This window comes from Corvus moneduloides, chromosome 2 (genome assembly GCF_009650955.1).
Source record: "Corvus moneduloides isolate bCorMon1 chromosome 2, bCorMon1.pri, whole genome shotgun sequence".
Classification (NCBI taxonomy): Eukaryota; Metazoa; Chordata; class Aves; order Passeriformes; family Corvidae; genus Corvus; species Corvus moneduloides.
The window spans coordinates 23196705-23222974 of record NC_045477.1 but is presented as its reverse complement, the minus strand read 5'-3'; the positions used below and the strand labels follow the sequence as shown (position 1 = coordinate 23222974).

Here is a 26270-nt window from a genome sequence, read left to right as displayed (position 1 = left end):
AAATGTTAAGTTTTTATTTTCAGGAACAGCAGGAGGAGATGGCAAGTGTTTAGTGTATTCCCCCAGAAGTTGTGAATCCTTATGCAGGACTCCCATCTACACGCTATAGCTGGCTTCTCTGTTTGAGACATTGGGCAGTTTCTTGGAGAACAGAGAGTGTTATTTCTCTTTCCTAATGCTGTGCTGTCCCCACTAGCACCCCTTGCACTAGTAATGTCTTAGGTTCTTCCATAATTCAGGCTGTCCTGAAGCACTGTGGTGATCAAAGAGCAGGGCCAGAAGCCTGCTGAGCAGCTGCCACTAGAAAAGTCACTCTGCTGGCAGGGGGGACTGAAGGAGAATATGTTGGTCCCACCTTACCACACTTTTCCACCCCCTGAGCTGCTTGGAGAGGCTGAACCTCCCCTCCTAGGGATCACTGCTCCTTGGACTAAAGGCAAGTCCCCAAATATGGAACACCCAAAGGTCACTCCCTCAGAGCTGGCTTTCACAGGTAATGCTACAAAAATGCTGCCCTGGAGCTTTAATTGTTGCGCAGCCGCTCAGAGGGGTCAGACATACGGCAGTGTGCTCTTTGGCTGCCTCCCTAAAGGTTTCACATAGTTAGGGCTGTATTTTTATCTGCTCCTGGCATCCCTAACTTTAGTGAGCTGCAAGCCAAAGCACAGCCTCCCCAGCCATGAGCTAACCAAGGCTGGTGCCCATGCCACCAAGCACCCATGGGTGCAGGGGCCACCTGCCACTGCTCCCAGCCGGTCCCCACTGGCACTACGTCACAGATGTTTTGACAACTCAGCTGTGCAGCTTGCACGTCAAGGGCAGACAGGAACTTTTGTGTGGGTGTGTGGGTGTGTGTGTTCTGCCCCAGGGGTCTGGGACTGGGCAAGGGGCCACCCCACTAAGCTGCCCTTTCCAAAACAGAGACTGATGGTGTAGTTTGGGGGCTGTCCTTGACAAAGGTGAGGGTGTTGTTGCCTGGTTGTCCTTCTGGCCTCAGAAAGGCTGTTTTGAAACTGAAGGCTGGATGTTGCTGTGAAGCCCACGCAGGGCAGAAAGCTGTGTGCCTACAGTGGGTGCTGGAGGAGGGAGGCATGCTTGGTATTAATCCCATCCACCTAAACATGCCCATTCAATCCAGTGCCTCTGGCTCTCAGGAACAAGCCAGATTTCTCCAGTTTCTGACCAAGTGGGTGTAAGCCAGCACCTCTGAAATCCCAGAGAATCCAGGATGCTGCAGGCGAGAGCTGGGAGCTCCCATCTTACATCCACAAGAAGTTTCAGTGAGACAGGGCCCTGGGGGAACAGAGTGGTCCTTGAGACAAGAAAGACCTTTTCCCCAAGGAGTGAGCAGAGAGAAATAAGAACTGAGGAAACTTTTAAATATACACAGCCCTCCTCGCACAGGGTTCGAGGTGTCAGAGGTCTGCCAGCTGACGGCAGTGTCTGCTGCCAGGGCAGGGTTCCCAGAAAAAGAACATATCATGTACAGCAGCTGGCCTTCATCGGAGCTGTGTCAGAGAGCACGCAGGAATGAGCACCATCAGCACTGCTCAGGAGGGAGCGCTGACCCTCCAGGGTGCTGGGGAGGGGAGGAGCAACTGCCTGGGAATTGAGTTCTTGGTCACTGCTCGCTCTATTTCCTTGGTATGTAGGTAAATCCCAATGCACAAAGGAGAAAAAAAAGAAAGGAGAACTTGGACCTTGCTAAGTCACTTCTTTTCTAGGCCTTGGATTTCATGCCTGGTTGCCTGTTATTTAGGGACAGAGGCTGCAAAAGTACATCTTTGGTCATCAGACTCAGAATCGTGTCATTCAATCTCTGTCACAAAGCGGTCAGTGTCCATTTAAAACTCATTGGACTGTTCTCCTCTTCCTCCTCTGGTGATTAGGGACTTTGTAGTTCCAGACTTGTTTTATTCATAGCCCATTTGTCCTCAGGCTTTGCGCTTAAATAGCTCTTCTCCCTCCCGGGTGTTTAAAAAGAATTATCATATCCCCTTTCCAATCTTCCCACAAATGAAGCTCAGGCACGAAGGAAGGGCAGTCATGGGGTTTGATTAGTTTGGTTTTAGATGAAAGGCAGTGGCAGACCAGGCTCTGGAGTAAGGTCAGGGTGGGCGAGCATGGCATGGACACCCATATCCAGTCTGCCTCACAGAGCAACAGCTGCCCCAGCCTGTGGTCAGCTCCTGAGAAATGTCAGGGTCCAAGGCAGAGAACATAAAATGGTAATTACAAACACTGCACGTGTCCACTGAGTAGGTGGGTGTGAGCTCAATATAGCCCTTCTTGGGCCCTCCACTCAGGATAAGGGCAAGAAAAAATTCTCCATTGTGAGACTGGTGAGACACTGTAACAGGTTGCCCGGAGGAAATGTGGATGCCCCTGGGAAAGGGGCCTTTGAGCAGCCTGGTGTGATGGCCCACCCTTAAGGGGAAGTTGCACCTGGTCTAGTGGAAAGTGTCCCTGCCCATGGCAGGAGGGTTGGAACTAGGTGATCTCTAAAGTCCCTTCAAATCTAAACTGTTCTGCTTTTCTATGAAAGGCACGTCATTATACAAGAGCGAGACCCTGCCTCCTGAGAAACAGCCCAGCACGAAGGCACTGGGAACCCTTGCTGGCACTTTTAGGGGAACCTGACTAGCATAGCAGAATGGCCAAGACCAAAGAGGATGGACTTTTCAACATTTTTCTTCAATTGCATTTCTGAAGGGAGGAGCGACTCAGAGTCTCCATGCAGCTCAAGGTCTTGCATAGAAATGGCGTCAAATTGCACAAGGGGAAGTTTAGATTGGCTATTAGGGAAAATTCCTTCCTTGAAAGGGTGCTCAAGCCCTGGGATGGCTGCTCTGGGAAGTGGTGGAGTCACCATCCCAGTGAAGTATTTAAAAGACATGTAGATGTGGCGAGATATGGTTTAGTGGTGGGCTGTGCTGCGTTAATGGTTGGACTCAATGAGGTTAGAGGTGTTTTCCAGTCTAAATGATTCTGTGATTCTATGGCACCTACAGAAGTTGTAGCCACCTACAAATGGACTGTGATAAGAGCTCCACACTTCAGGGTGAAGAAAGGCCACAAGACGTGAGCAGACTTGGCCTTGTACTCCATCAGCAAAGCAAGGCCAAGCTCACAGGGGTCTGCCGTGTCTCCAGGTGACATTTACATTCTTTAGATCCTGGGATTACAGCTGGTTTCTGCTCAAAGAACTCATGTCAGTACAATCCTCTCCCCAATCATAATTTAGCAGATGAGAAACGTGCCTTTCAAAGCACAGTTATGGCAGTGGAAGTGGGGCCTTATGACAGATGCTGCTCATGCAGCCAGTCCAAAGTCACCACCAGGAACTGACAGAGGGACTTCAAAGAAACATGGCAATAACAGGTAATTCAGCCTTGGAAATTATTTTTGCCCCTCTTATACAGAAAGATCAAGTCACATAATTGTCCCTAGATGTCAATGTGCCCATCTGTGAAACAGGGAGCTTTCTGTAACTTGTTTTTGTGACTGGCATATCAGTGAGTGAAATCCCCCTGGGTGCTACTGCTAAAAATCAGTACTCTGCTGGCTGTTGATGAGTTGAGATCTACTTACATGGCCTCAAAGGAAAGTAATCAATGCACACTTTTTCCTTTTCTTTTCCTTCCTCCCTTTCTTATTTTTTACATTAACTTATCTGCAGTGGAAACTACTACTTTAGTAGCCATAGAAGCCAAAACACCTCTTTTATTACAGGTATGTACAAGGCTCTTGCACTGTAAGCTTCCGCACATCCTGACAGGTGTCCCTCATCTCTCACCTTGAGGACTTGTTCTGTAGGGACCCAGGGAACTGAGAGTTCCTGTGACACTTACTGAACATATCTTGTATATCCGTATTTATACTCATACCTCGACGCTAAATTGTGTTGAGGCACTGTCCCATAAACATGGCCATTTTCAAAAAAAAAGTCTGAAATCTGAGTTTGTGAAACAAACAGAAAAGGGTGCTTAAAGAAAGGCGTTGGGTTTATATTTCTATTTTTACTGATTTTTTATAGTTTTAAAGTATTTTCTATTTATATACCTAGAGATGGGGATGGAGTCTCGTCTCCCGCTTCCTATGCATTTTTGGGATAAACTATACAGACGTAAACTGGTAAAACTTTATTCTGTGTTGTTTTAGAAGCAGAGAGAAACTTTTTGCTATGTATTTCATGGCTCGGAACTCTTACGGGAATATCTGCTCTCAACAGAGTTCAAGACCAAATGGGTGAAATGACCACCAAACCAGCTGATCTTGTACTATTTTTTCCATCCTGAGCTGGAAGCTGCAGTAGTTTCAGCACTTGGAAATACATTAATTGGAAGGTAGAGCTTAGACACAGTTTAATCCTTGCCTTTTACTGGACTCAAAATCCATCTTTCCCTTTCACACTATAGGGCGATACTGGCTGTGTTTCCATGTGTTACAGAATTGGCCAAACAAGGAGTTTCACTTTGTTCTGCCATTTATTGCTAGAGGCTGGACTGATCCTAGACCTCATCTGGAGAGCAGAGTACCACATCCCTCTTCTCTTACCTCTTATCAGACTGGTTTGTGCTAGGGCAGCTCTCCATGAACTTTTCACTCCAGGGGCACTGTTGCATTGAAGGGACTAAAATATCTGGGCTTGATGAGCCTCTCTTTTCTAAGGATATTGCATGTACACACAGATGGCAAGGGAAGAACAGCAGGGGAGCTGGGAGTTTCAGCAGAAAGAGGATACCAGAGTACAGTGCAGGAACCCTACTATGATAGTGAGAACACCTCAGCTGCTGGAGAGAACTTCTCAAGTGTGAAAGGAAAGCCCCTAACACCAGTGCTCAGTTATTCTTGCTACATGATTCGTAGAGACAGGGGCTGGCCCACTGAAAGGCCAAACTCCCTATTTAGGAGATTCAGAGATGAGAAGGGAGAAGGTCTGAGAAGTGATGGTATGAGACAGGGTGAAATATGGTAGGGGAGATAGAGAGGAGAAGAAAAGCAGAACAGGTATTTCTCAGCTTCACTGCTTTGATCTTTTCACCTCTTAACCCTTCTTCATTAAAGCTGAGACCATTTAGGACAAGAAGCTTTTCCTTTGACTTGGCTGTTAAATAATTGTTGTGATTGCTTGGCTGTTTCGTCTTCTTCACTGTGCTCACCTCATGGAGTGTGCAGATTTCTTGTAAACATCTGTGCTGGTTTAGCAAAAACCTGGTGTGTGGAGGCAGAGAAAAAAGTCACCCCAAGACAGCATCACCGAAGGGTAGGAATGGCTACTGTTATCTCTGGGACTGCCTGGATCAAACTCTGCATTGCCCTGTATGGAGGCTTTTCCCTACAAAAGATGCAGGTTCTTTCCAGTAGCCAGCAGTGCAGAGTGGAGTCATAGGAGAAAAGTACCCAAAGAAAAGGAACCCTTTAACCTGAGCTGCGAAACAGCCTGTGCTCATGATACCTCTGCCCGGGGTTGTCTTAGAACAATCCTTCCCCAAGTCTTTTCCATCCTAGCCAGAAAGCAGTAGGCATGTCTAATCATTCCTTCAGCTATTTCTCCTGACAGACCAACCCAACAGCCCTCAACTCTCCAATCTGAACCTGAGGGGCTGGCACTGCTGCCCTTGGAGCTGTTGTCATGAACAAATGATGGTCCAAAGAAGCTGCTTTTGCTCCCAGAGGGGTTCAGTTGTCCCTGGACTCTGTTGTCACCAGGTGGCACCCTGCAGTGTGGGTGGCAAGAGCTGATAGGACTGCTTCATAATGATCAACACCTTCATTCCACTTCTAAACTGGAAAGTGACCCTGGGCCACGTGGGAATCTGTTGATCCAGTACACCTGGATACAGGGAGCTGAAAACCCCATGTGCTATGCCAAATGCAATATCAGCTTGATGACATCATCCCTTTTCTGGTGATAGTGGGTGTGCACCCACGGCTTTCAACAGTGTCAGTCAGTCCTATATGATAGTCTTTTTTCTTGAGAAGGAAATTTTTCCTATCATATCACATCACTTCTCAGTCTTGTGTTCTTAGCTATAGTTTGGTAAAGTCCTTAAATAAGTGCTTAACTTTACTTATGTGCTGCCAGGTTGTCAGTTTGGTTTCCTAAGTATATGAGAGCCTTGTGATTCTCTTCTCTCTCCCCTGTCTACCAGTTGTCTTCCCTATTAAGTTTTCTAGCTATTGGCCCTTTTCAATCAAATTTTCCAGAGTCAATGATCTCAAACATAATAAAGCTAGTGCAAGTTTTGTGAAGAGCAGAGACTTGGAAGGGAAAAGGCTGAAGTGCCCTGAAAGAAGGAAATGTTGCCACTTGAGCTCAACCCCCATGGAATGCCAAAGGACCCAGTTAAGAGAGAGCCTTATATGCTCTTCTCTCCTGGGAGATGCCCCAGTCAGAGCCTGTTACTGATGAGCTATATATTTCAAGGAAACCATGGTGCATCTCTCTTGCTCTTTTTTATTAGTGTCTAAGGTAGTTCTTCATGTATTTGATCTTTGGAATTGTACATTTCTTAAAAGGTACATGTGAGAGAAGCAGAAAGGGTGGACTATTTGGGGGTTTTCTGGACTTTAGATTCACTAAGCCCATGTGTCCACCCACACATGTCCCTGAGACAATCTGATGTAACAACCCTTAACCACCAGCTCAGACCTTTTCTTTGCTTCACACCTGCCTGTGTGTTGGATGGCGGCTCACTATCATTCCTAAGGATGAAGACTGATGACATTATATGGAAGGGGGCTAAAGACACAATGTATTGCCAGGCTGTGAAAACAGCATGTCTCAATGTGAAACAGCAGGAAAATTGTCAGTACAGTAAGATGGAAAAACATGAGGCGCTCTAGAAAGGACAATCTTATCACAGGCAGCACCCTATGCTGGGAACCTCCCGAGACAGCTGGCAGGGAATAGTGAGGGCTGGAGTATTTACCTCTTAGATACCTCATTTCAGGTGTAAAGGACCTTCAGCACTCAAAGTCCTAATTCCTCTACTGAAATTAGATATGTAAAACCTTCCTGAGTGAACTTTTCTCAGGTTTGGCTGGAAGGAGAGCCCTGCCACTGCTCCTGTGCCTACAGAGCAGCTCACTACTCTAAAACTTGCTCAAATTACAGGAGAGCTGGTTTCAGCTGCTGACTGCTTCCAGGAATACTGATCCCAGGCAGTTCATTCCACAGGGGAACAGCTCCACATCTCAGCCAAGGAGCCACTGCAGACATTTCTTTCCTTGCCTCTGTGCTGGTGAACATGCAGTGAAGTCCAGCAGCTGAATGAGCTCTGACAGGGAGAATTAAGAGTGACCCCCTATGGCACAACACATTATGGCTTGAGGTGAGGGAGTTGAACGTTCTCACAAGAAGGACAACCTGGCTTGACCACTCCTTTCATGAGTGCTCCCATGGCTGAGTTAGCACAGAAATTGGGAACACTAGCACCATGCCAGGCTGTGTCCTATGCAGAATATATCTTCCCTCGACTTCTGAGACCCTCTCCCCTTCTGATTCCCTCCAGATGACAGAAGCAAAGAAGGGCTCAGTCTGCAGATTTCTCTTGTGCTTAGGCTGTCAGATTGCTGCGCTGCAGTTCCCAGTACAGGGTAGGGACTGGTCTGAAACTGTGAGACATGCACTGAATCAGCACTGCAAGTTCTTTGGAAATTTTGAGGTCAAAGCCACAAGTGCCAGTTGATGTGTGGCACAGTTAGCTGGTAGCTGAGCACTAGGGGACTGGAGCACTACAATTATGTAAAGTCTGCTGTAGGTCTAATCCTCTTGCCCAAGGTCACATAAGAAGTCCATAGCAGAGAGCAATTGGAAACCAAATAAATCACCAGAACCCTAAGCTAATGTATTCACGGCTGAACCCAATCCTGAAAATAAAAGCTTAAAGCCAGGTTGTATTGCAGCTGTCGCAACCTTGATATGGGTCACTGTTAGCATGGGTGAAGGTGTCATGGGGGCTCAAACTCATGGTAGACGTCAGACCATAGAATCACGGAAACATAGAATGGCCTGGGTTGGAAAGGATCTTAAAGATAATCTAGTTCCAAGCCCTGCTGTGGACAGGTACACCTTCCACTATTCTAGCTTGCCCAGTACTCCATTCAATGTGGCCTTGAACATTTCCAGGGATAGGACATGCTTCTGTCAGGTTTCTATAAATATGTATCTAGTAACTGTTTGACACCTATCAAGCACAAAATAGCTATCCTATTAAATAACAATGTGATTATACTACCAACAATACTCATTTCAGCTGGAGTTCAAGCATTACTTTTTTCTTTTCTTTGTCAAATGTTATTTGATCACTCACCTGCAGAAAGTAACCATTGCCTGACAGGTGAATAAATCTGGTTAGTTTTTGAATCTTTCTTTCTGGCAGTCCTCAGGCTTACTGAGGAGGTCAGCAGACCTTGAACTTGACACTGGACTTTTTTGGGTCCTTGCCCTCAGCAAGCGTATTTTCTTATTCACATTTCCTACACTCTGAGGGGTGCAATGCATTTTGTCTCTGGATCTGATAAATAAAGCTGAAGTGTTTCTTCTGAAATTCTCAATTCACTTTCTTTCCAAATATGTCTTTTAGTTAAAAGGGAATATTTGCAAGCCCCTAGTAGGAAACATGCACTTAACAATCCAAGCTTGCAGCTGTATGATTCCCTAGATTACAGCTACACTATAAGAAAGAGTGGTATGAATCTACATTGTCACTTTTACCATGATTTATTTTACTGAGGATTAATGAATCAATTGTTCATCAAAGAATTAACAACACTCTTTTTCCAGCACAGAAGTGAATGGTTGCATTAACAAGCGGCTATAGACTGATTCCAAACAGGCAACCAAGTGTCAGAAAAACAAAAAAGGATTTAATGCTGCACCAACAGGGAGCTTTTGAGATGGGGAGCTAGGACACCCATTTGCTGCACAGCTTGGTAAGGTTTCTTGGCTGACTGCTCCTAGTGGGATAAAAAATGGGACTGAATCCAGAATACAAGTGGGATACTGGCTTGCAGAGAATGAGAAAGGATCAAAAAATTTCAAGCTATGGACTCAGGTGCTGAGATTTCGGAAAGCTCAGCTGAGCTGAGTTCGTGTTTCTGAGGTTCGCAAGGTTACTCACTATTGCCTGGGTTTCTGACAGACAATCCAGAAAAACTAATTCCCAGCAAACTGAGAAGAGCACAAAAGAGGCTTTTTCCCGGGCTTTGCGGAATTCAGGCAGGGGCTAACTGAAATCCAATTAAACAAACTTTTGGATGCCTAACCTCCCCTGCATGAGACTATTTGACTCTCCTGTCTTGTGGCTCCTGTCCATGACTCTGAGCAGTGCTGTGGTACTGACTGTGACTGGGACATGCAGCGGCACTTACCTCTAGGACCATCTCTGTCATCTGGAACTGCTTCTGGGAGGCCTTGTCAGAGCTCACAGGCTCATGGAAGAGCAGGCAGAGCATGTCATACTTCTTCAGTGCCTGCTTGTAATTCTTCTCGTTCAGGTCGATCACTCGGTCTTTCCCATCGTAAGTGGGGAAGTTCAGTCCCTCTTCTGCCTTGCAGCAGAAAAGCAGGTAAAAACCTGCCAGGATCCAGCAAATTGCCTTCATAGGGGCACCGTTGGAGTGCCGCAAAGGGAGGGTAAATGTCCCCCTCTTTCTTGATTTGAGAAGAGAGGGAGACTAAAGACTCCAGGTGAAGTTTGAACTAAGTTTCTCTTAGTTTCCCTAAGTTTCTCTCTGCTACTTTCCTACTGTTCAGCCCAAACACTGCAAGGCTGGTGGGGAGCAGCAAACTTTGCTGTCCTGTACTCACAACAAAGAGAGACAGACGGGAGAAGCTGTCAGGCCAAGCCCTGGATACCTTACATAGCTGTGTCCAGCTCCCGTGTCATTAGGAACTCCATTTTTAGGAAGCAGTTGTTTCAGGCTAAAAATAAACCCTGCAATGAATAAAAAGGACAGATATGACACCATTGAGGGACTTGCTGGCACTCTGCATCATCTGAGAGACAGGGAATGAGCAAGAGGGAGGGAGTGGAAGATGTCAGTCCTGGGAATATACAGGCAGAATTTGTGAAGGGACAAACTTCACTTGTACAGGGAACCAAGGCACAGACTGTCCTACTAGGAACTGACAAAAATAGAAGGTATTTACTGCAATTTATAATAAGGGTACCTCTCTTTAAATCCCTTTGGGCATCACAGTGATTAGGCTTTTGATAACAGATCTCAGGTTAAACAGTTTCAGAGCCTCATCTGCGCCACTAGAGGAAAAAGTCCTGTTTCCTCAGCAGCAAAGGAGGTGAACACTCCTGGGACTTCCTTCTCCTGCCTGGAGCACCATTTGGAGCTTCTGGCTCACATTCAAGGTGCTTTCTGAAGCACATTCTCTGCTTGTGGGGCAGCAGGAGAATTGCTGGCCCTTGGACCTGTAATCCAAAAGCAGAGGGAAGCTTATGCTGCAGCCTCCCATTTTCACAGCAGTTCCCAAGCCCCATACATTGCCGGCAAGTGGTTAAACCTTATCATGCTAAAGGGGCTGAAGGGTGGGAGGCACGTGCCCAAGCCAGTCTCTTGGGACAGGAGGCAGGGCTCTCCTCAGGAGGATGGTCAGATGGCACCATCACCACCAGCCTCCCTTTCTGGGACCTGCCTGTTGAACAGGAGCAGGTTTTCCACACAACCCTCTTGCATTTCCCAGCAAGCTGTCCTGCATATTCTTCCTCCTTCATGTCCCAGGAATGGTGCCCAGTTCCTCCTTCTGGGGGAGCTCAGTATCACCTGCACAGCACTGCTGGGGGAGAGCAGTTCAGAGGCACAGTCCCTCAGCTCTTCCCCTACTCTGACCACGGAGTCACCTCTGACCCATGACTGGCAGCAACAGGCAGGTGGAGGCAGGCCAGCTGGCCACAAGCCAGCCCCGGGGCTGGCATGGATCCACTGGAAAAGGCCTGCTGAGGGGCTGGCAGAGAAGAGCTTGACAGGGGGCACGGCTCCCTTCCCTGTGCCAAAATGATGTGCAGACAAGTGGCCTTATCAGGTCTTTTCCTTGCATGCTGCTCCATCACAGCTTTGCTCCACCCACACTGGGGAAGAGATAATGTCCCTTCTTAATGCAGTTGTTCCCATTTAATTGTATGTCTGGGATTATTTCAATATTTGGGGCAAAAGGTGAGCATTACTTAGCAATTACAGAGTCATAGAATCATTTAGATTGTAAAAGACTCTAAGATCTTTGAGTCCAGTCATTAACCAAACACGGCAAAGTCCACCACTAAACCATGTCCCTAAGCATCACATCTACACATCTTTTAAATACCCCCAGGAATGGTGACTAGAACACTTTCCTGGGCAGATTAAACACATCTCCTGGATGATTTAGGAGCACACATCCTTTCACTTCTATGCCAGATTTCATTTCTAACCTGAACAGCCCACAACATACTGACTGAAACCTTCTGGGCAATAGTTTCCAAATCTGTTTTATTCCCAAAGCCTTTTCAGAAGTTCAACATTTGCTGGCAAATTAAAGTCCTAATGACAAAGCCTGAGGAATCTGGGTAAAAGCCAAAGCAAGACAGCCTCCAAAATACACTTCTTAGAGGCAGCCTTCAAGGGCAGTAATTTTTAGAGGGAGAGGTAAGTCTGAATAAGTCTGATTGCTTTTAGTGGGAGACAGAAGACTTGTGTCACAGCGGGTGGCAAGGGCTGGTTAGGTTTATGCTGAGCTTTTAGGATGTAAAACACAGAACCAAGCTTGTGGGTTGACTAGGCATACATTAGGTGGGTAGGTTGCCTTTGAAGGACCTCCATGGATGTGGGGTGCAGGAGCAGGCTTCCACTGGCATCACAATGTGTTTTAAAGCAGGCGCACATTAGACAGGGTGTGAAAATGAAACGTTCACAGCTACTTCAAAAATTGGCTTATGAGGCTCCTGACCTCCTTTATTCTTGTAGATCTTCAGCAATTGCTCCACTTTGATATTGCTCAAGCTATTTTTGATGTGCTTTTTCTCTAGTCTGAATAACTTTTTAATCTGCCTAAAAATAGATATAATCCAATTTTCATTTTCTCCTCTTTATCCAAAAAGGAACAAAAATGCTTCTTATTCACAAAAATTGTTGCTTCTTTACCCGCACATGAATCTTGTTTATCTGCTTGTGGCATGAGTAGCAAATATTTGTGATTGTTAGGCTTCACCTCTGCATCAAAGGGAATTCCTCCAGCAGACTGACACTGGATGTCATGGTCACTAGGGAGTCCATCTCTTTGTGTCTCCACTCAGAACCTCGTGGGGCTGCTAGGGCTAAATCTAGTGGACATTTTCTGTGGTCTTCTAGCTATAGCTGCATCTATATGAACTTCAAGACACTATTCACCAAGGCAGAAGTAAGGGTGAATTCCTCAAAGTAGGAACAACTGCCTCAATCACCTGAAATTCTTAATTCCAACAAACTTTAGTCAAAGCAGATGTTCTCCTTGCAGCCCTGCCAATACAGATCTGAAGTCCTGGATGCATGTGTTTTGGGACGTTCTGAACAGCAGTTAAATACTTGAATCTGAGCAGAGCTTTGTTTTTTCCCCCGGGGAATAGCAGAGCTGGGACTGAAGCAGATGCTCCCACAACCCGACAAAGGCCATAAGTACTGTGCCTTTCTCTTCATCATCTCTCTTGGTGCTAATAGCAGCACACTGAAATGTGCTCATCTCAAGCTCAGAGGCAAAACTCCTTGGAATTGCAAAGCTTGTCCATCCACTCTCAGATAATGTTTTAAATTTGGAATTTTGGGCCAGGCTCACTGTCAAAAAAAGTACAATGTGTAGACCCCATGCATTTGGGGAACCTGAGTTTTGCTGAAGGTGCATTTCTACAGGACACTGACATAAGTTTTCTCTGTGTGTCAGATCCTCTTTCATGGGGTAGGACCAACAGCAGTTCCCCATGGGAGTGAAGCATGAGGGGAGCAAAGAAATTTCAGACTTCTCTGTGAAACTTCGGATTTTGCATTCATCTGTTCACTGCAAATACTTTGTGCTATCTTCCTGCATAGTCCAGTGTCTTCCTGATCCCATATAACTTCCTGTGGTTTCAACACATGTGTTTCTGTGGGCAGTGTCACACGAGGGAAGGATATGGTCTGAACTAAATCCTGAGACACTTGCCTTTCAGCTCAGATATCTCATTTCCTGGCAAAGCTGGCATCTGTTAGTCTCTGATATAAACTGACTGCAAGGTTCAACCTCCCACCTCTGATTACTTAACCATTGACTCCTTCATCCATTCTGTTGCTGCATCTCTTAGTCCTGTGTAAAGAAACCAGTACAATGCTTTTCCCCAGCTAACTATCCCAGAGATGTTTCCCTGAAAGCTTTCTGAGAAATGAGCTGGTAGGGCTCACTGCCTGTCTACCCTGACAGGTGCCCATGTTGTTCCAAACAACCTTCAGAATTGGCCCAAAACTTAAGGTAAAGAAAGAGATAATTAAGAGGAAACACTTGCTGGTAGTTTATTCACTACTCTAGGCTTTCTGGGTTCACCCATCGAGCAAAATCCTAGCTCCAGGGATTTAGGTTGCAAAACCACCCCTGACATTTATTGAAGTAGGATTTTTCTTTGTTTCTTCCAATTTTGTGAGGATAGATAGTCAGTAACAGTGCACAAAACAGTACAGCCTCATCCCTTCAACTCAGGCTTGCAGAAATGCTGGGGGGGAGGGACATAGGATAAATAAAAATCTCCTTCTTGTTGATTTTTTTCCTACTTGTATTATAAATTAGGGATATACACTTGCTGTTCCTCCCTCCTGGCCCCTGCAGCTGCACTCCATGCTGCCGTTCTCACCTTCACTGTCCTTTCTATCTCACACAGTAAAAGAGGTCCCCAGCCACTGCTGATCCAAATGTTTCAGTGAGCCTTTTTTCCAGGATTTAGGGTTGTGCTTTAGCTAATCTCTTTTCAAGCTTCTAAGACCTTGTATGTTTTGCAAGATAGTAGTATTCAGAAAATATGCCTTTTGCCACCAGCTAGCCGAGCAAGGTCACTGCGGGGAATAGCTTGCAGCGTACTGCTATGACCGGGGTGGGAGCCTCAGAGACACACTGAACCTTCCTAAAGAGACCAAGGGGAACACTATTATCCTGAGAAAAGCTCTGCAGTGTAAAAGATCCCAGTTCTCTCTCCCTTCCCTTCAGTCCTGAAAGGTGATAAGTCCTTCATGGTGCTTTATATTGCCTGTATTCCAATGCAGTCATGCCAGTGATGGCAGGCAAGTATAAGGCAGAGAAGCTCTATCATTGGCGCTCCCTCCCTTTTTTGCCAGTTACAAACTGCCAGAGATCTTTGGAGTACCTGACAGTACTTTGACTGAGGTGTCTTGCGACCTGCTGAGTGATAAGAAGATGCTCTAAACCCTTCTGTTTTCTGACACTGGTTTTGATGAGGAAAAACAAATACAGGACAGACAAAAGCACTTCTATGAGATTATATAGAAATTGTAAAGGGAAAGTCAAGAAGATAATCCCGGTGTCCTAACTCATTCTCAGTCACATAGACATTTAAAAAAACTCTTGTGTTTTTTAGGCATTGTGTCACCCAGAGCAAAGTTGCTCTGTGCCACCTTAGGGGGATCATTGCACTTCTCTGCCTTTGGGACCTGGTCTGGCACCTTTGACTTGTACGTGTCAAAAAGTACTTTAGAAGGTCAAAACTGGGACTGTCCCAGAGGATTGTGACAGTTACCTTATAATACCTTACAGACAGAAGGAATTTAACTAAGACATCACTGTGGCCAAATGGAAATGGGCCCATTGGCATGTATGGAAATGAGAGAGAAAGAAATTAATTGAAAATGAAAAGCATTAAGAGAAATTATGGAAGGTGACAAGTCTGCTGCCTCATGCAGAGATCTGACAAGGGCAACCTGTTGTGGTGGTTGGGGGACCCATCAGGTGGACTGGAAAAGGTGGCAGATACTTTGCAACAGGGCACAGAGGCAGTGACCTGCCTACCCCTCCCAGCTGGGCTGGGAGCTCTGCCAGCCTGTGGGAGCAGGATAGTACTTGTCCACATGCAACCCACTCTGGAAAGGGTGGAGGGGCTCCCTGGGGGGCTTCCTGAAGGTAGCACTGGGATGGGAGAATTTTGTGCATGTTACAGCCATAGGCTGGTTAGTAAAATCCTTGCTTTGCTGGTAATCACAATGAGTTGGGGCCCTCCAGATGTGACTCAGAACTATTCCAGTCATGCAGCACAAAGCAACCCACACAGAGCCCTGGCTACAGTGCTGCCTGCCCACCTTCTCATATGCAGGACCTGGGAGCAAGATGGGGTCTGGCACCCTGCACAGCAATTTTAACCTGTCTGATGAGATGCCTTTTTTTTTTTCCCAGATACCTCTAACACACCCTACTTCAGAAAAACCACCACATTTCACTGCCTCCCTGCCCTATTTTATGCCACTTTCTTCTGCTGATATATCACAACTGATGAGTCAAAGCAGTTGTCCCCGAGACAGTGGCATAATCTCCCCTCGAGGGGAAAGGTGTGGGCAGGTGCTTCATGAGGGACAGGAAGTGGCTGTGGGTAGGAGATGGATGTTCAAATTTTCCACAGTCACAGGCTTCCCACAGGGCTCTGGAAAAACCTTTCCATGCTTCAGTTCTCCATGTGAACTGTGCCAGCAGGGTCCAGGGATGATATGGTGCTGCAAGGTGCTTAGACATCAGATTCATAGGGATTAGTGCTTTAGGCAGGCAGGAAGCCTGGGCTAGGTCTGGGCTCCTGAAGGTTTTGGCATCATGGAGAGCTGGAGAAGGAGATGCAACTGCTGCTGACCATGTTTTCAGGAGAGCTGGCTCAGAAACCAGGCCAGGCATGTTCCTGTGAGAGGTGCTGAGATCTCTCTGAAATCCCACAGCCAAGCCCACGTCTCACAGCCAATATGTGAGCCAGTGTCAAAGTTTGGCCCAAAGATGGTGCCCCAAGAACTGGGGTGTGAATGGTGCAGACTGACCTCTGGCCCAGGGACCTCAGCAATTACAAATAATATCATAATAATATTATTAATAAAGTAAAAGAAATAAAACAAAGGATCTGACACAGTTTATACCCCTCTGGAAAACCTTAGGGCACATACAGCCTGGCCATTTCCATCAGTCTCCTGCCTTTTTCTTGGAGGAGATGGGATCACTGGACTCTTGCCCAGCCTTGGTCATGATCGGTATGTCCGAGCATGTGTCCATGTGTCTGTCTGCACGCACCCATGCACACATTAACCACTGGCACTGCTTCCACCCAGCTCTGTGGGACCAGGCTCTAAAAGAAGGATCCCACACAGAGAACACCCAGTTGGGGTGGACAGGTCTGGGGTGACACTTGCACCTCAGGTTTCTCCTAGCCATGAGAGCATCAGCATATTTAATAACATCTTGATGATTGGAGGGGTGTTTAATTTAGTGGCGTGGCGCCTGCTGCTGCCGACAGAGCTGTTCCCAGCAGATTTACACCTGTTTCAATGGAGTGGCTGCTTGGTTCTTCTTTGCTCCCGGCCTCTTGTGCTGCCCTTCAAAACCTTCCCCCTCCTCTGCCTGGACAGTGACGCCTGTTGGGGCACAGCTGACAGGCCAGGAAGCGCTGGGGTGAGCTAACTGTGCCACCAGGAACCTCATTCCTTTTGAATGATGAGCCAGACAAACTTAGCGCACTCCTTAATTTTGTAAGGAGACAGAGAGGATTTGCTGCTCTTGAATTTCTGCTCCATTTCTACCTTCTTCTTCTCCTCTAACTGGGTTTTATACTGTCTGGGACGGCCCTAAGTCTCTAAAAAGTTCGTTCATCAGGCACTTGCATTTCTGGGGGGAATAGGTTTCCAGGCAGTCCAGATATCTTCCAGGCAGTCCATTATGCATGCTTGGGGCACGCTTTTTTGTTTTGGTGCCAGGCAAATTTTGCAAAATTTTTGAATTCTTCTATGTGAAAAAGCTCTACTGGCAGCAAATCCAGCACGGATATTGGTATGTAGCTGGGGTACAGTTACACAGTATTCCCAAGAATTCAGAAGTAATCACTCAAGTATCCCCTACCCTTGGATTATTAAGTCAGCCTAGAAATATGGAGACTTGAAAAGTGCCTTGCTTGTGACATCTTTCTCTGGCAACTTCAGGGTGCCTGTGCTCAAGCTTTTACCTGCAGTCACAGAAGAGAGAAAAGTATCTCTATTAAAGCCTCTCTGTTTGAAAATGAAGTGGAAATGTTTGGGTAATAGCATGAAACCTGTAATGAAGAGCCACAGAAGGATCTGAAAATCACAAACTGTATGATGATATGGTGGAAGTCAGCAAAAAAGAGAGACCTATCCTTAGGGATGGCTGAAAACTGCTGCTGAAGCTGATGGTGGGAAGAGGCATGTTACAGAATCACAGTCATAGAGTAGTTTGGGTTGGAAACGACCTTAAAGATCATCTCGTTAATCCCTCTGCTATGGACAGGGACACCTTCCATTAGACCAGGTTTCTCAGAACCCCATCCAGCCTAGTCTTGAACATTTCCAGGGCTGGGGCATCTAGAACTTCTCTGGGCAGCCTGTGCCAGTGCCTCACCACCCCCAGAGTAAAGAATTTCTTTCTAATATGTAATTTAAACCTACTCTCGGTTTAAAGCCATTCTCCCTTGTCCTATCACTACATGCCCTTGTAAAAAACCTCTGCCTTATTGAAAAAATCTCTGCCATACTGAAAATCAGTCACTACCAACAAGTCATGTGGTTAGCAGAACCATTTGGGCAGCAGCAACATTTTGCAGCTTCTTCTGAATCTTTTTGCCCCCTCCTTAGAAATGGCCACCCACTCTTGAAGAAACATTGGCTTGCCTTGATGAAGAGTCTCTTCATCCTGGGACAGAGCACTGGCCCAGTGGCTGCGTCTGCTGTGAGAGGCTGGGAAGCAGAGGCTGAAGCTCCACCTTGGTAGGCTGGATGCTCAGAGGAGCCCTGCTAGAAGGAAGATACCCCAGCAGCACCCTCCCGCACCAGCTCTGTCCTGAGATAGAAAAAACCAAACCCCAACACACCCAAAACCATGTAGTCAATGCTTTCCTGGAGAAAAAAGCAATAGCTGTGTCTGTCCAAGCCTGGGGCCAGCAGGGTGTTATGCCAGAGCATGGTTTGGCTTTCTTTCTAACCTGAGGTTTCTAGTTAAGTATCACCTGGCAGCATCTGTAAGCCACAGCCTGGGTCATGGTTTCCATAAAGGTCTGCTGGGTTCACTCATATTTATAACTCTTGCCCCTGGCACGGCGTGTCACCTTGCAGAGGTCAGCTCTCTCCTGGGAGCAGGGAGTCCTTCCACAGGCTGTGTTCTTGTTTCCATCCCTGCCTGCCAAGGGGCCTGGGGATGGCTGGGTGAGGGGCATGGCAGAACGATCTGAGGGGTAAAGGGCATGAGGAAAGAGGGAGCACAAGAGATACAGTGCCTGGTTTCTAGTGTAAACTCTAGGAGGTATGTGTGTGGCATTCTCCAGTGCTCCAGGGAAAGTGGGAACCATTATATCCCTGTGGGAGACAGGCTCTCTGCAGGCAGGTGAAGAGTTTTCTTCTTCAGGTGTGTTTTAGTTGGTACTGTGGGTAAGGAGGATCACAAAAAACTAACGCATGGCTCCAGCTTGGACCCTTCTCCTCTGAGTTCATCAAAGATGACTTCAGACTGACTTGTAGAGCTGCCAACTGTACCACATGGTACACTCCAAATGGCGTTGTACCAAAGAAAAGATCAGACCACCAGATGCCAGCCTGTGGCCAACATTCAGACATTCCTCATGGCTTGGCAACAAGCCATGACATTGCTCTCAACAGGTCCCTTACTGGGTGCCGTGGTCCTAATGAATGCTGAAGATCCCTGACTGAGAGGTATTTGGATGGGCAGGAGACAAAAGCCAGCTTGGAGGATGTGACAGGTTGTAGGTTAGAAATCAGGCTGTATGCTGAGGGTATTCTTCGTCCTCTTGTGTCTCAGAGCACGTGCGTGGTGTGAGGAACCAGCACTGCCAGCAAGGCTCTTCTGCCTCTCAGGAGCCACACGTCACAGCTGTGTGTAGCACCCGCACGCTGACGGCTGCAACTAAGCTCCTACAAAGCTCCCTGGATTAGCAGGTGTGGATATACAGGGCAGGGACGCAGTAATTTGAGCTGGAGTAGTTAGTGCAGTCAGGCAAATGTCACATGTAAAAAGAGGATCTAAAATGATCTAGCACAGCAGTTTGTACTCAGTTCTTACTGGCCAGTAGCAGGATACCAAGACAGCTTTATTTTAGTAAATAAAACTGATACCTGTTCATCCTCGGTCAGTGTATTTTTCTTGGGTTTTTTTCCCTTTTTTTTCCTATGTGTTTCCTTCCTTCCTTCCTTCCTTCCTTCCTTCCTTCCTTCCTTCCTTCCTTCCTTCCTTCCTTCCGAATTCCGAATTCCTTCCGAATTCCTTCCTTCCGAATTCCTTCCTTCCGAATTCCTTCCGAATTCCTTCCGAATTCCTTCCTTCCTTCCGAATTCCTTCCTTCCGAATTCCTTCCTTCCGAATTCCTTCCGAATTCCTTCCGAATTCCTTCCTTCCGAATTCCTTCCTTCCTTCCTTCCTTCCTTCCTTCCTTCCTTCCTTCCGAATTCCTTCCTTCCGAATTCCTTCCAAATTCCTTCCTTCCTTCCTTCCTTCCTTCCGAATTCCTTCCGAATTCCTTCCTTCCTTCCTTCCGAATTCCTTCTGAATTCCTTCCTTCCTTCCGAATTCCTTCCGAATTCCTTCCTTCCTTCCTTCCTTCCTTCCTTCCTTCCTTCCTTCCTTCCTTCCTTCCTTCCTTCCTTCCTTCCTTCCGAATTCCTTCCTTCCTTCCGAATTCCTTCCGAATTCCTTCCTTCCATGTTTTTTTCTGGACTACTTGCCTGCAGATTTATGAACACAATGCCCTTTTAAAGACCAATTTCAAGCTGCAGTCATTTCAGGATCATTATTTCATTTGCAAGTAGCAGATTTTTGGGGTTTAAACAGCCAATTAGATACTTAAGGCTAGTCTTGTGAAGATGTGAAACTCGGATGTTCTTTTCTGCTCCTAGAGTTTGTTCTGATTGCTGTTTGTCCAGATCAGACCCACAGATGAGAGATTTAGGCAGCTAAATGAATCAGAACAGGGCCTGATTCATTGATGCACTTAAAATTTTTCAACTCTGATGAAGACCCTGAGTATTTAAGACTTAAATTAGTCCTTTTGACTTCCATGTGTTGTGATCAAATACAGAACTATGTGGCTGAACAGCATCGTGTATCCTGATGGTGTCAACCCAAATAACTGCACATGCAGAAAAGGGGAAGATTACCCAGCAAGCATCTCAGGTGGGCTTTCAATGACATTAATTGAAGGGTTAATTGAAAAAACCCAGCTAAAACTCTCCAGTGGCAGAAAGCACAGATCCTGCAATATAAAGGACTTTAAAAGTGTGTTTTAATTTGACACAACTGTTTGGAGTGAAAGTATTTCTTTTGATGTTTTGAAATGCAATATTTTAATTTTTATCCAAAATTCCCTTCCCGTACCTAAACTGTGTCTCAGATGAGGGCTGGGAGACCAGTGCTTGAGGACCAGGCCCTAACATTCACAAACACACACACACACACACACACACATAAGGAAACCTGGGGAGCCTGGTACTCAGGGAGAAGTTGCAGGAGCAGCCGAACTTGCCCAGAGTCGTCCAGTCCTGAGAAATTTCACTTATCAAACTCTAGTGAACCAGCTGCTGTCTTACAGCTATCCAGTGACAGTAGCTTGGCTTTTCTTTTGGCCTGTAAATTACTGTACACAGGTGGCAAATTTATTAGCATAAGTAAAATTGAGAAGCAGCACTCCATCCATCTCCCCACTGACACTGACAGGCTGTGAGATGTTGACCTTCTCTGAAGCGTTAGTCTGTACGGCCCTGAACCCAGCAAAAACACTTAGGCCTGCACCTAATTTTGTATCCCATTAGGTCTGCCCTTCTGCTAGAAGTTAAGTAAGTGGGTCACTGTTTTCCTGGATCAAAGCCCCAGTTCCTGAAGGTCCTTCAAGATTTAGCTAGATAGAGCTTCTTAAATGATACAATGCAATTAATATAATGGGATTCTGCTCTCTTTTCAGCTAGTGGCTGATTTGTGATGGGGAGGCTAGGCTGCTCAGAAGTATACAGCCAGCCATCGACAGTTTCTCACAAACTCTCAGCTATAAACACATTCATAATTTTTAATTATCAAAGTCTCTGGGAGATCAGCCTTTTTGTAGCTGATCAAGGCTGTCCCTCCTTGCAGACCCAGGATCCACATGCAGAGGTCTAACTTAAGAGCCAAACTCTGAAGCTCAAAAGTGTCTTTGCTTTAGCTAGGAGCTGTCAGAACACTGAGAGCAGCTACTGCAGAATGATCAGGTCTCCAGACTGAGCTGGCATCTTTTGAGTCTCCTTGGTGGTGGGCATCACATGCATGGTGGTGTGCCTGGCATGGCAGGAGACAGAGACTGACCTTTCCATCTCCTCTGACAGAGGCAAAGGAGGCAACCATGACCTAGAACCATAGAATCAGAGAATGTTTTGGGTTGGAAGGGACCTTAAAGGTCATCTAGATCTAGAGATCTGAGAAGTGTCTGGTCTGTGATATTTCTCCAGCATGGCAACTTCAGGGTGCCTGTGCTCAAGCTTTTACCTGCAGTCACAGAAGAGAGAAAAGTATCTCTATTAAAGCCTCTCTGTTTGAAAATGAAGTGGAAATGTTTGGGTAATAGCATGAAACCTGTAATGAAGAGCCACAGAAGGATCTGAAAATCACAAACTGTATGATGATACAGTGGGAGTTTAGCAAAAAGTTGGAGACCTCACCTCCCTCCTTAGGGATGGCTGAAAACTGCTGCTGAAGCTGATGGTGGGAAGAAGCATGTTAAAGAATCACAGAGTCATAGAATAGCTCGGGTTGGAAAGGACCTTAGAGATCATCTCGTTCCAAACCCAGTGCCATGGGCAGGGACACCTTCCACTAGACCAGGTTTCTCAGAGCCCCATCCAGCCTGGCTTTGAGCACTTCCAGGGCTGGCGCATCTAGAACTTCTCTGGGCAAGCTGCTCCAGTGTTTGTGAGACCCTCAGCTTTTCACACGTGTCCAGCCAGCACGGGTTTTCGCCCTCCGGCTTTGCGGCCGCTCCCGCGCCCGCCGCGCGTCCCCGGCCCGCGGCCGCCGCCTCACGGGAACCGCCGCCGCTGCCGGCCGCCAGGTGGCGCTGCCACCCCGCGTGTGGCGCCGCGCGCCGCGCCCGCCTTGTCCCGGCAGCCGCGCGTGCGGCGTGAGGGGCGTCCCGTGGGAGAACACGGGGACGGCCCGGCGGGGGCAGGGAGAGCCCGAGTGACCGGGACACCCCGCCGTGGGACGGCAGGGAAACCCGCGCCTGAGGCCGCATGTGCCGTGCCGGGGCCTGCCTCGCCCGCTCAGTGCTTCCTGACCCCTGCGCAGCCCCGTTCAGAGAGCGGGTCCGGTTCTAGAAGGATCTTGGCCGTGTTTTGCTGATGGTGCCAGCACTGTGCGCTTGTGGCCAAGAAGGCCAGTAGCATCGTGGGGTGCTTTAGGGAGAGCAATGCCAGCAGGTCGAGGGAGGGGATCCTATGCCTCTGCTCAGCCGTGGTGAGGCTGCATCTGCAGCGCTGTGTCCAGTTACCGGCTCGTCAGGACAAGAGAGATGTGGAGCTCCTGGAGCAGGTCCAGTGGAAAGTGACAAAGTTGACTGAGGGACTGGGAGCATCTTCCTTGTAAAGAATGGCTGAGGGAGCTGCACCTGTTCAGACTCAAGAAGAGAAGACAGAGAGAACCTTATCAATGTATTCAAATATCAGAAGGGAGGATTCCAAGAGGATGGAGCCAAACTTCTCAGTACTGCCCAGCAGCAGGACAACGGGCAACAGGCAGAAACTGTAACACAGGAAGCTCCACCTGAACATGAGGAAGAACTTCTTTACTGTGCAGGTGACTGAGCACTGGGACAGATTGCCCAGAGAGGATGTGGAATCTCCTTCCATGGAAATATTCAAGAACTGTCTGGACATAATCCTATCCAGTGTGCTCCCCACCCTGCCTGAGTGGGCAGTTTGCACCAGATGATCTCCAGAGGTCCCTTCCAGCCTTGCGTATTATGAAATTCTGTGTTTTAACCAGGACCTGTACAGAGTTCTGGGCTCCAGAGTGGTCCCCGTGGACAGTGTTTGTGCAGCTGACTGAGTGTCTGCGACGTGGGAAGGAGTGGCAGGGAGTCACAGGACTTTGGAGGTAATTGCTAGGGTGAAATTCAGGTCTTGGCTTTCCATTTTTAAGTTCTAAGGCTCCCCCCACCACTTCAAGTTGCAGAGGGCAGCTTGGAGCTATGATCTATGGCAGGGTTTTAAAGGGTCACAAACCAAAATGTAAAAAAGCTCACCCCTTCCCAAACAAATACACACATAAAAGTCTATGTATGTAAATTAAATCTTACTATTTTAAAATGGTAATGTAACTTTGATAGCTGCCATTTTTGAACAGGTAAAGATGGGTCTGCTGCGTTTTAGAGGTGTGATAAGCCCTTCTCCCAAGGCTGAATCCAGTAGCAAGGCACACCCCCACCTTGCCCACGGTGGGATGCTTTTAGTACGTTCTTCCAGCACTGATGGAAACAAGGCTGCATGGCCAGTTGGACTCAGGTTTAGCCTTGTCTGCTGGGGCCCCTTTTCACACCAATTCAGACAGCCTGGCATCAGTCCCCGTCTTTGTACTATGGGAGAGGGGCAAGTCGGGGCACACTGCATAGCGAGGAGCCGCGGGGTCTCCAGGCAGCGCTCGGCGAGCGCTGGCGGGCACAGATGGTGTTATTTCCCCCCGAGGGCCGCAGGGTGCCCGCAGCGATGCTGGTGTGCGGCTGAGCAGGGCGCTGGGATTTGCATGTGCCCTTTGCACGCCAGGCGCCGGCTATTTAAATGACAATGGGGCGAGGGGCAGGTTAGGTGGAGAGATATTTCTCTGTCTGCATGGGCTGCTGCTGGCAGCTGCAGTCCAGCAGCCGTCCTCGCCTCCCCTATCAATATCCTTTCCCCTGAGCTGGAAGGACTAAGGGATAATTTAGTCTTTATGCTAGTTTGGACTTTGTCTGATTACCAGCTGAGCCTGATTACACAGGCCTTGCTGTCCCTTCTGGGAAATAGTCCAGACAGCACAGAGGGGCCACTGCTCCTCCTGCCAGTATTGCCACTGCCAATCCCTCTGATTTTATTCTGGATTGCAGGAAGGGTGGCTTGTTCTCTCTGCTGTCCTCCCTGTGCACCCACTGTCAGGGACCAAAGGACCTAGTTTTTCTTGAGGGCTGTAAGTCACATCCATGCACAGGGCTTGAATACAAACATGTAGAGCCAACTGCTGGGGAGCTGAGCTCTTGGGATTACTGATGACATGGATCTGGGTCCTGTAGCAAGGAGCAAAGTGAGCCTCCTTACCCACCCCAGTTTCCCTTTTCTTTCACGGTTTGGCACCTCAGTATGTGTCAGTGGGTGCCTTGGATATGTGTGTAACTGGGAGCAAGAGTGAGCTGTCAGGTAGAAACCAGTCCAAGCAGCAGAGCTGAAGGTCTGCTCCAGCTGAGCATCCCAGCTCCAGCTATTTTACTGAGGACAGAGCGAGTGTCAGGCCAGGCAGAGCTGAAGTACTGGGAACCGACAGCAGCCAGCAGTTGCAGTCCAGCAGCCAGCCCATCCTCCCCCACCAATTACCACTTAGGAGCACTTGGATCAGCCAGACACAAGATTCAGATCTCCATCCATATCTACAGTTCTGCAGAGTTCAGAGGAAGTGAAGTTTTGGCTTTGGACTTAAGCAATTTTCAAAGCTAATGAACAGATGGTGTTTTACTTGCTGTCTCCAGCCCCTTTGTATTAACTGTGTTCCAAGTCTAAACACCACAGATTAATTAGGATGGTCATGTTCCCACATTCACTTGGAGGGGAATTATGTGGGGAGATGGAGGGACATAATGCAAAACTAGAGCCAGGACCAGTTGAAAAGCACCTCTGCCCAGCTGGAGCAGTGTGTGTTGCACAGAGGAGTTACCACAACTTCTGAAGCTCAATGAAAACACTTGACCCTTGACTTGAACTGAGACCTCTGGTTATTGATCCCACGGAAACTTTAGAGAGAGGGCAGTTGCATTCTGCCTGCAGCAGCTTTAGCTCCTGAATGACTCCTCCTGTTTTTAGGAACTGTCACATCGAGCTCTCCCTTCAGCCTCTCTGCACTGTCTCCACACATTGTGGGTGACTAGGACTGTATAAGCGTTTGGCAACATCATCTTTGGGGCTCCCTTTGAAATAAGTGTAGGCTGCTCTTATATTGCCTAGTAGCCTCTCTTTATCAGAGTACAAGCCCAGCTCCTAAAACCTTTTCTCACAGGTTAAGTGCTCCAGGCCCCTCACTATCTCAATCAATTCTTCCAGGTTTTTTAACATCCACTTGGAACCTGGGAGGTCTGAACAGAATATCTAGGCACAGTCTCACCAGCACTTAGGAGCAGATTAGGATAATTTCTCTCAATCTGCTGGCCACCTTCCTGCTGATGTAGTCTAGAACATGGACGGCATTATTTGCAATGACAGCACTCTCTTTGGCCTCCACTTGTAAACCTCCCTTGGTCCTTTTCAGCTGGGTATAAACAGGTATATCTACACTGAGAGATCATATAGGCCCAAGGAGTGCTCCTGGTGGCATTGGTGGGCTTCCCCACTTCTAGGTGGCATTTGGGATTTGACCCCCTGAGTCCCATTGGTGGTGGCACCCTGGCCATTTTTCTGTGTTCTTTTCCATGAATCTGAAACAATATGAGAGCTTGGGGAACATCAGGGTGCATCTAGCTGCTGAGAACTCATGCAAGCAAGTGCCAGAGGATGGAGCTCAAGCAGTGGGTTGTCTGGTGGTACCAGGGGTGCTGATCTCTCCTGTGGCACAGCAGGCTCAGGTAGCACAGTGCTGTCCTGTGCTCTGAGGCACAGATGGTCTGAAAGAGACTCACTGGTACGTGGTGGAGCAAAACATCATAGGCAATGCTGTGACAACTCTATCGGACCAAAGAGCTGTCTGCCAGCATAGTGTTTCCAAGCATGGCTAGCAGCAGCTGTATAGGGAGAAGGTACCAGGAGGAGGATCACTGTCAGGCCTACCTTTGTAGCTTTGGGACATTTTGGAATCCACAGAGAGG

At 47.5% G+C, this 26270-nt stretch overlaps 1 protein-coding gene across 1 annotated transcript in view; it reads right to left on the bottom strand.

Moving 5' to 3' along the window:
- CASQ2 (calsequestrin 2) overlaps nt 1-9883 on the bottom strand; it is a 39494-nt gene extending 29611 nt beyond the window's left edge. Inside the window, exon 1 of the mRNA XM_032098488.1 lies at nt 9379-9883. Coding sequence (XP_031954379.1) covers nt 9379-9612 — 234 coding nt within the window. The 5' untranslated portion in view covers nt 9613-9883. The remainder of the gene's footprint in view (nt 1-9378) is intronic.
- Between the last annotated feature and the right edge of the window lie 16387 nt (nt 9884-26270).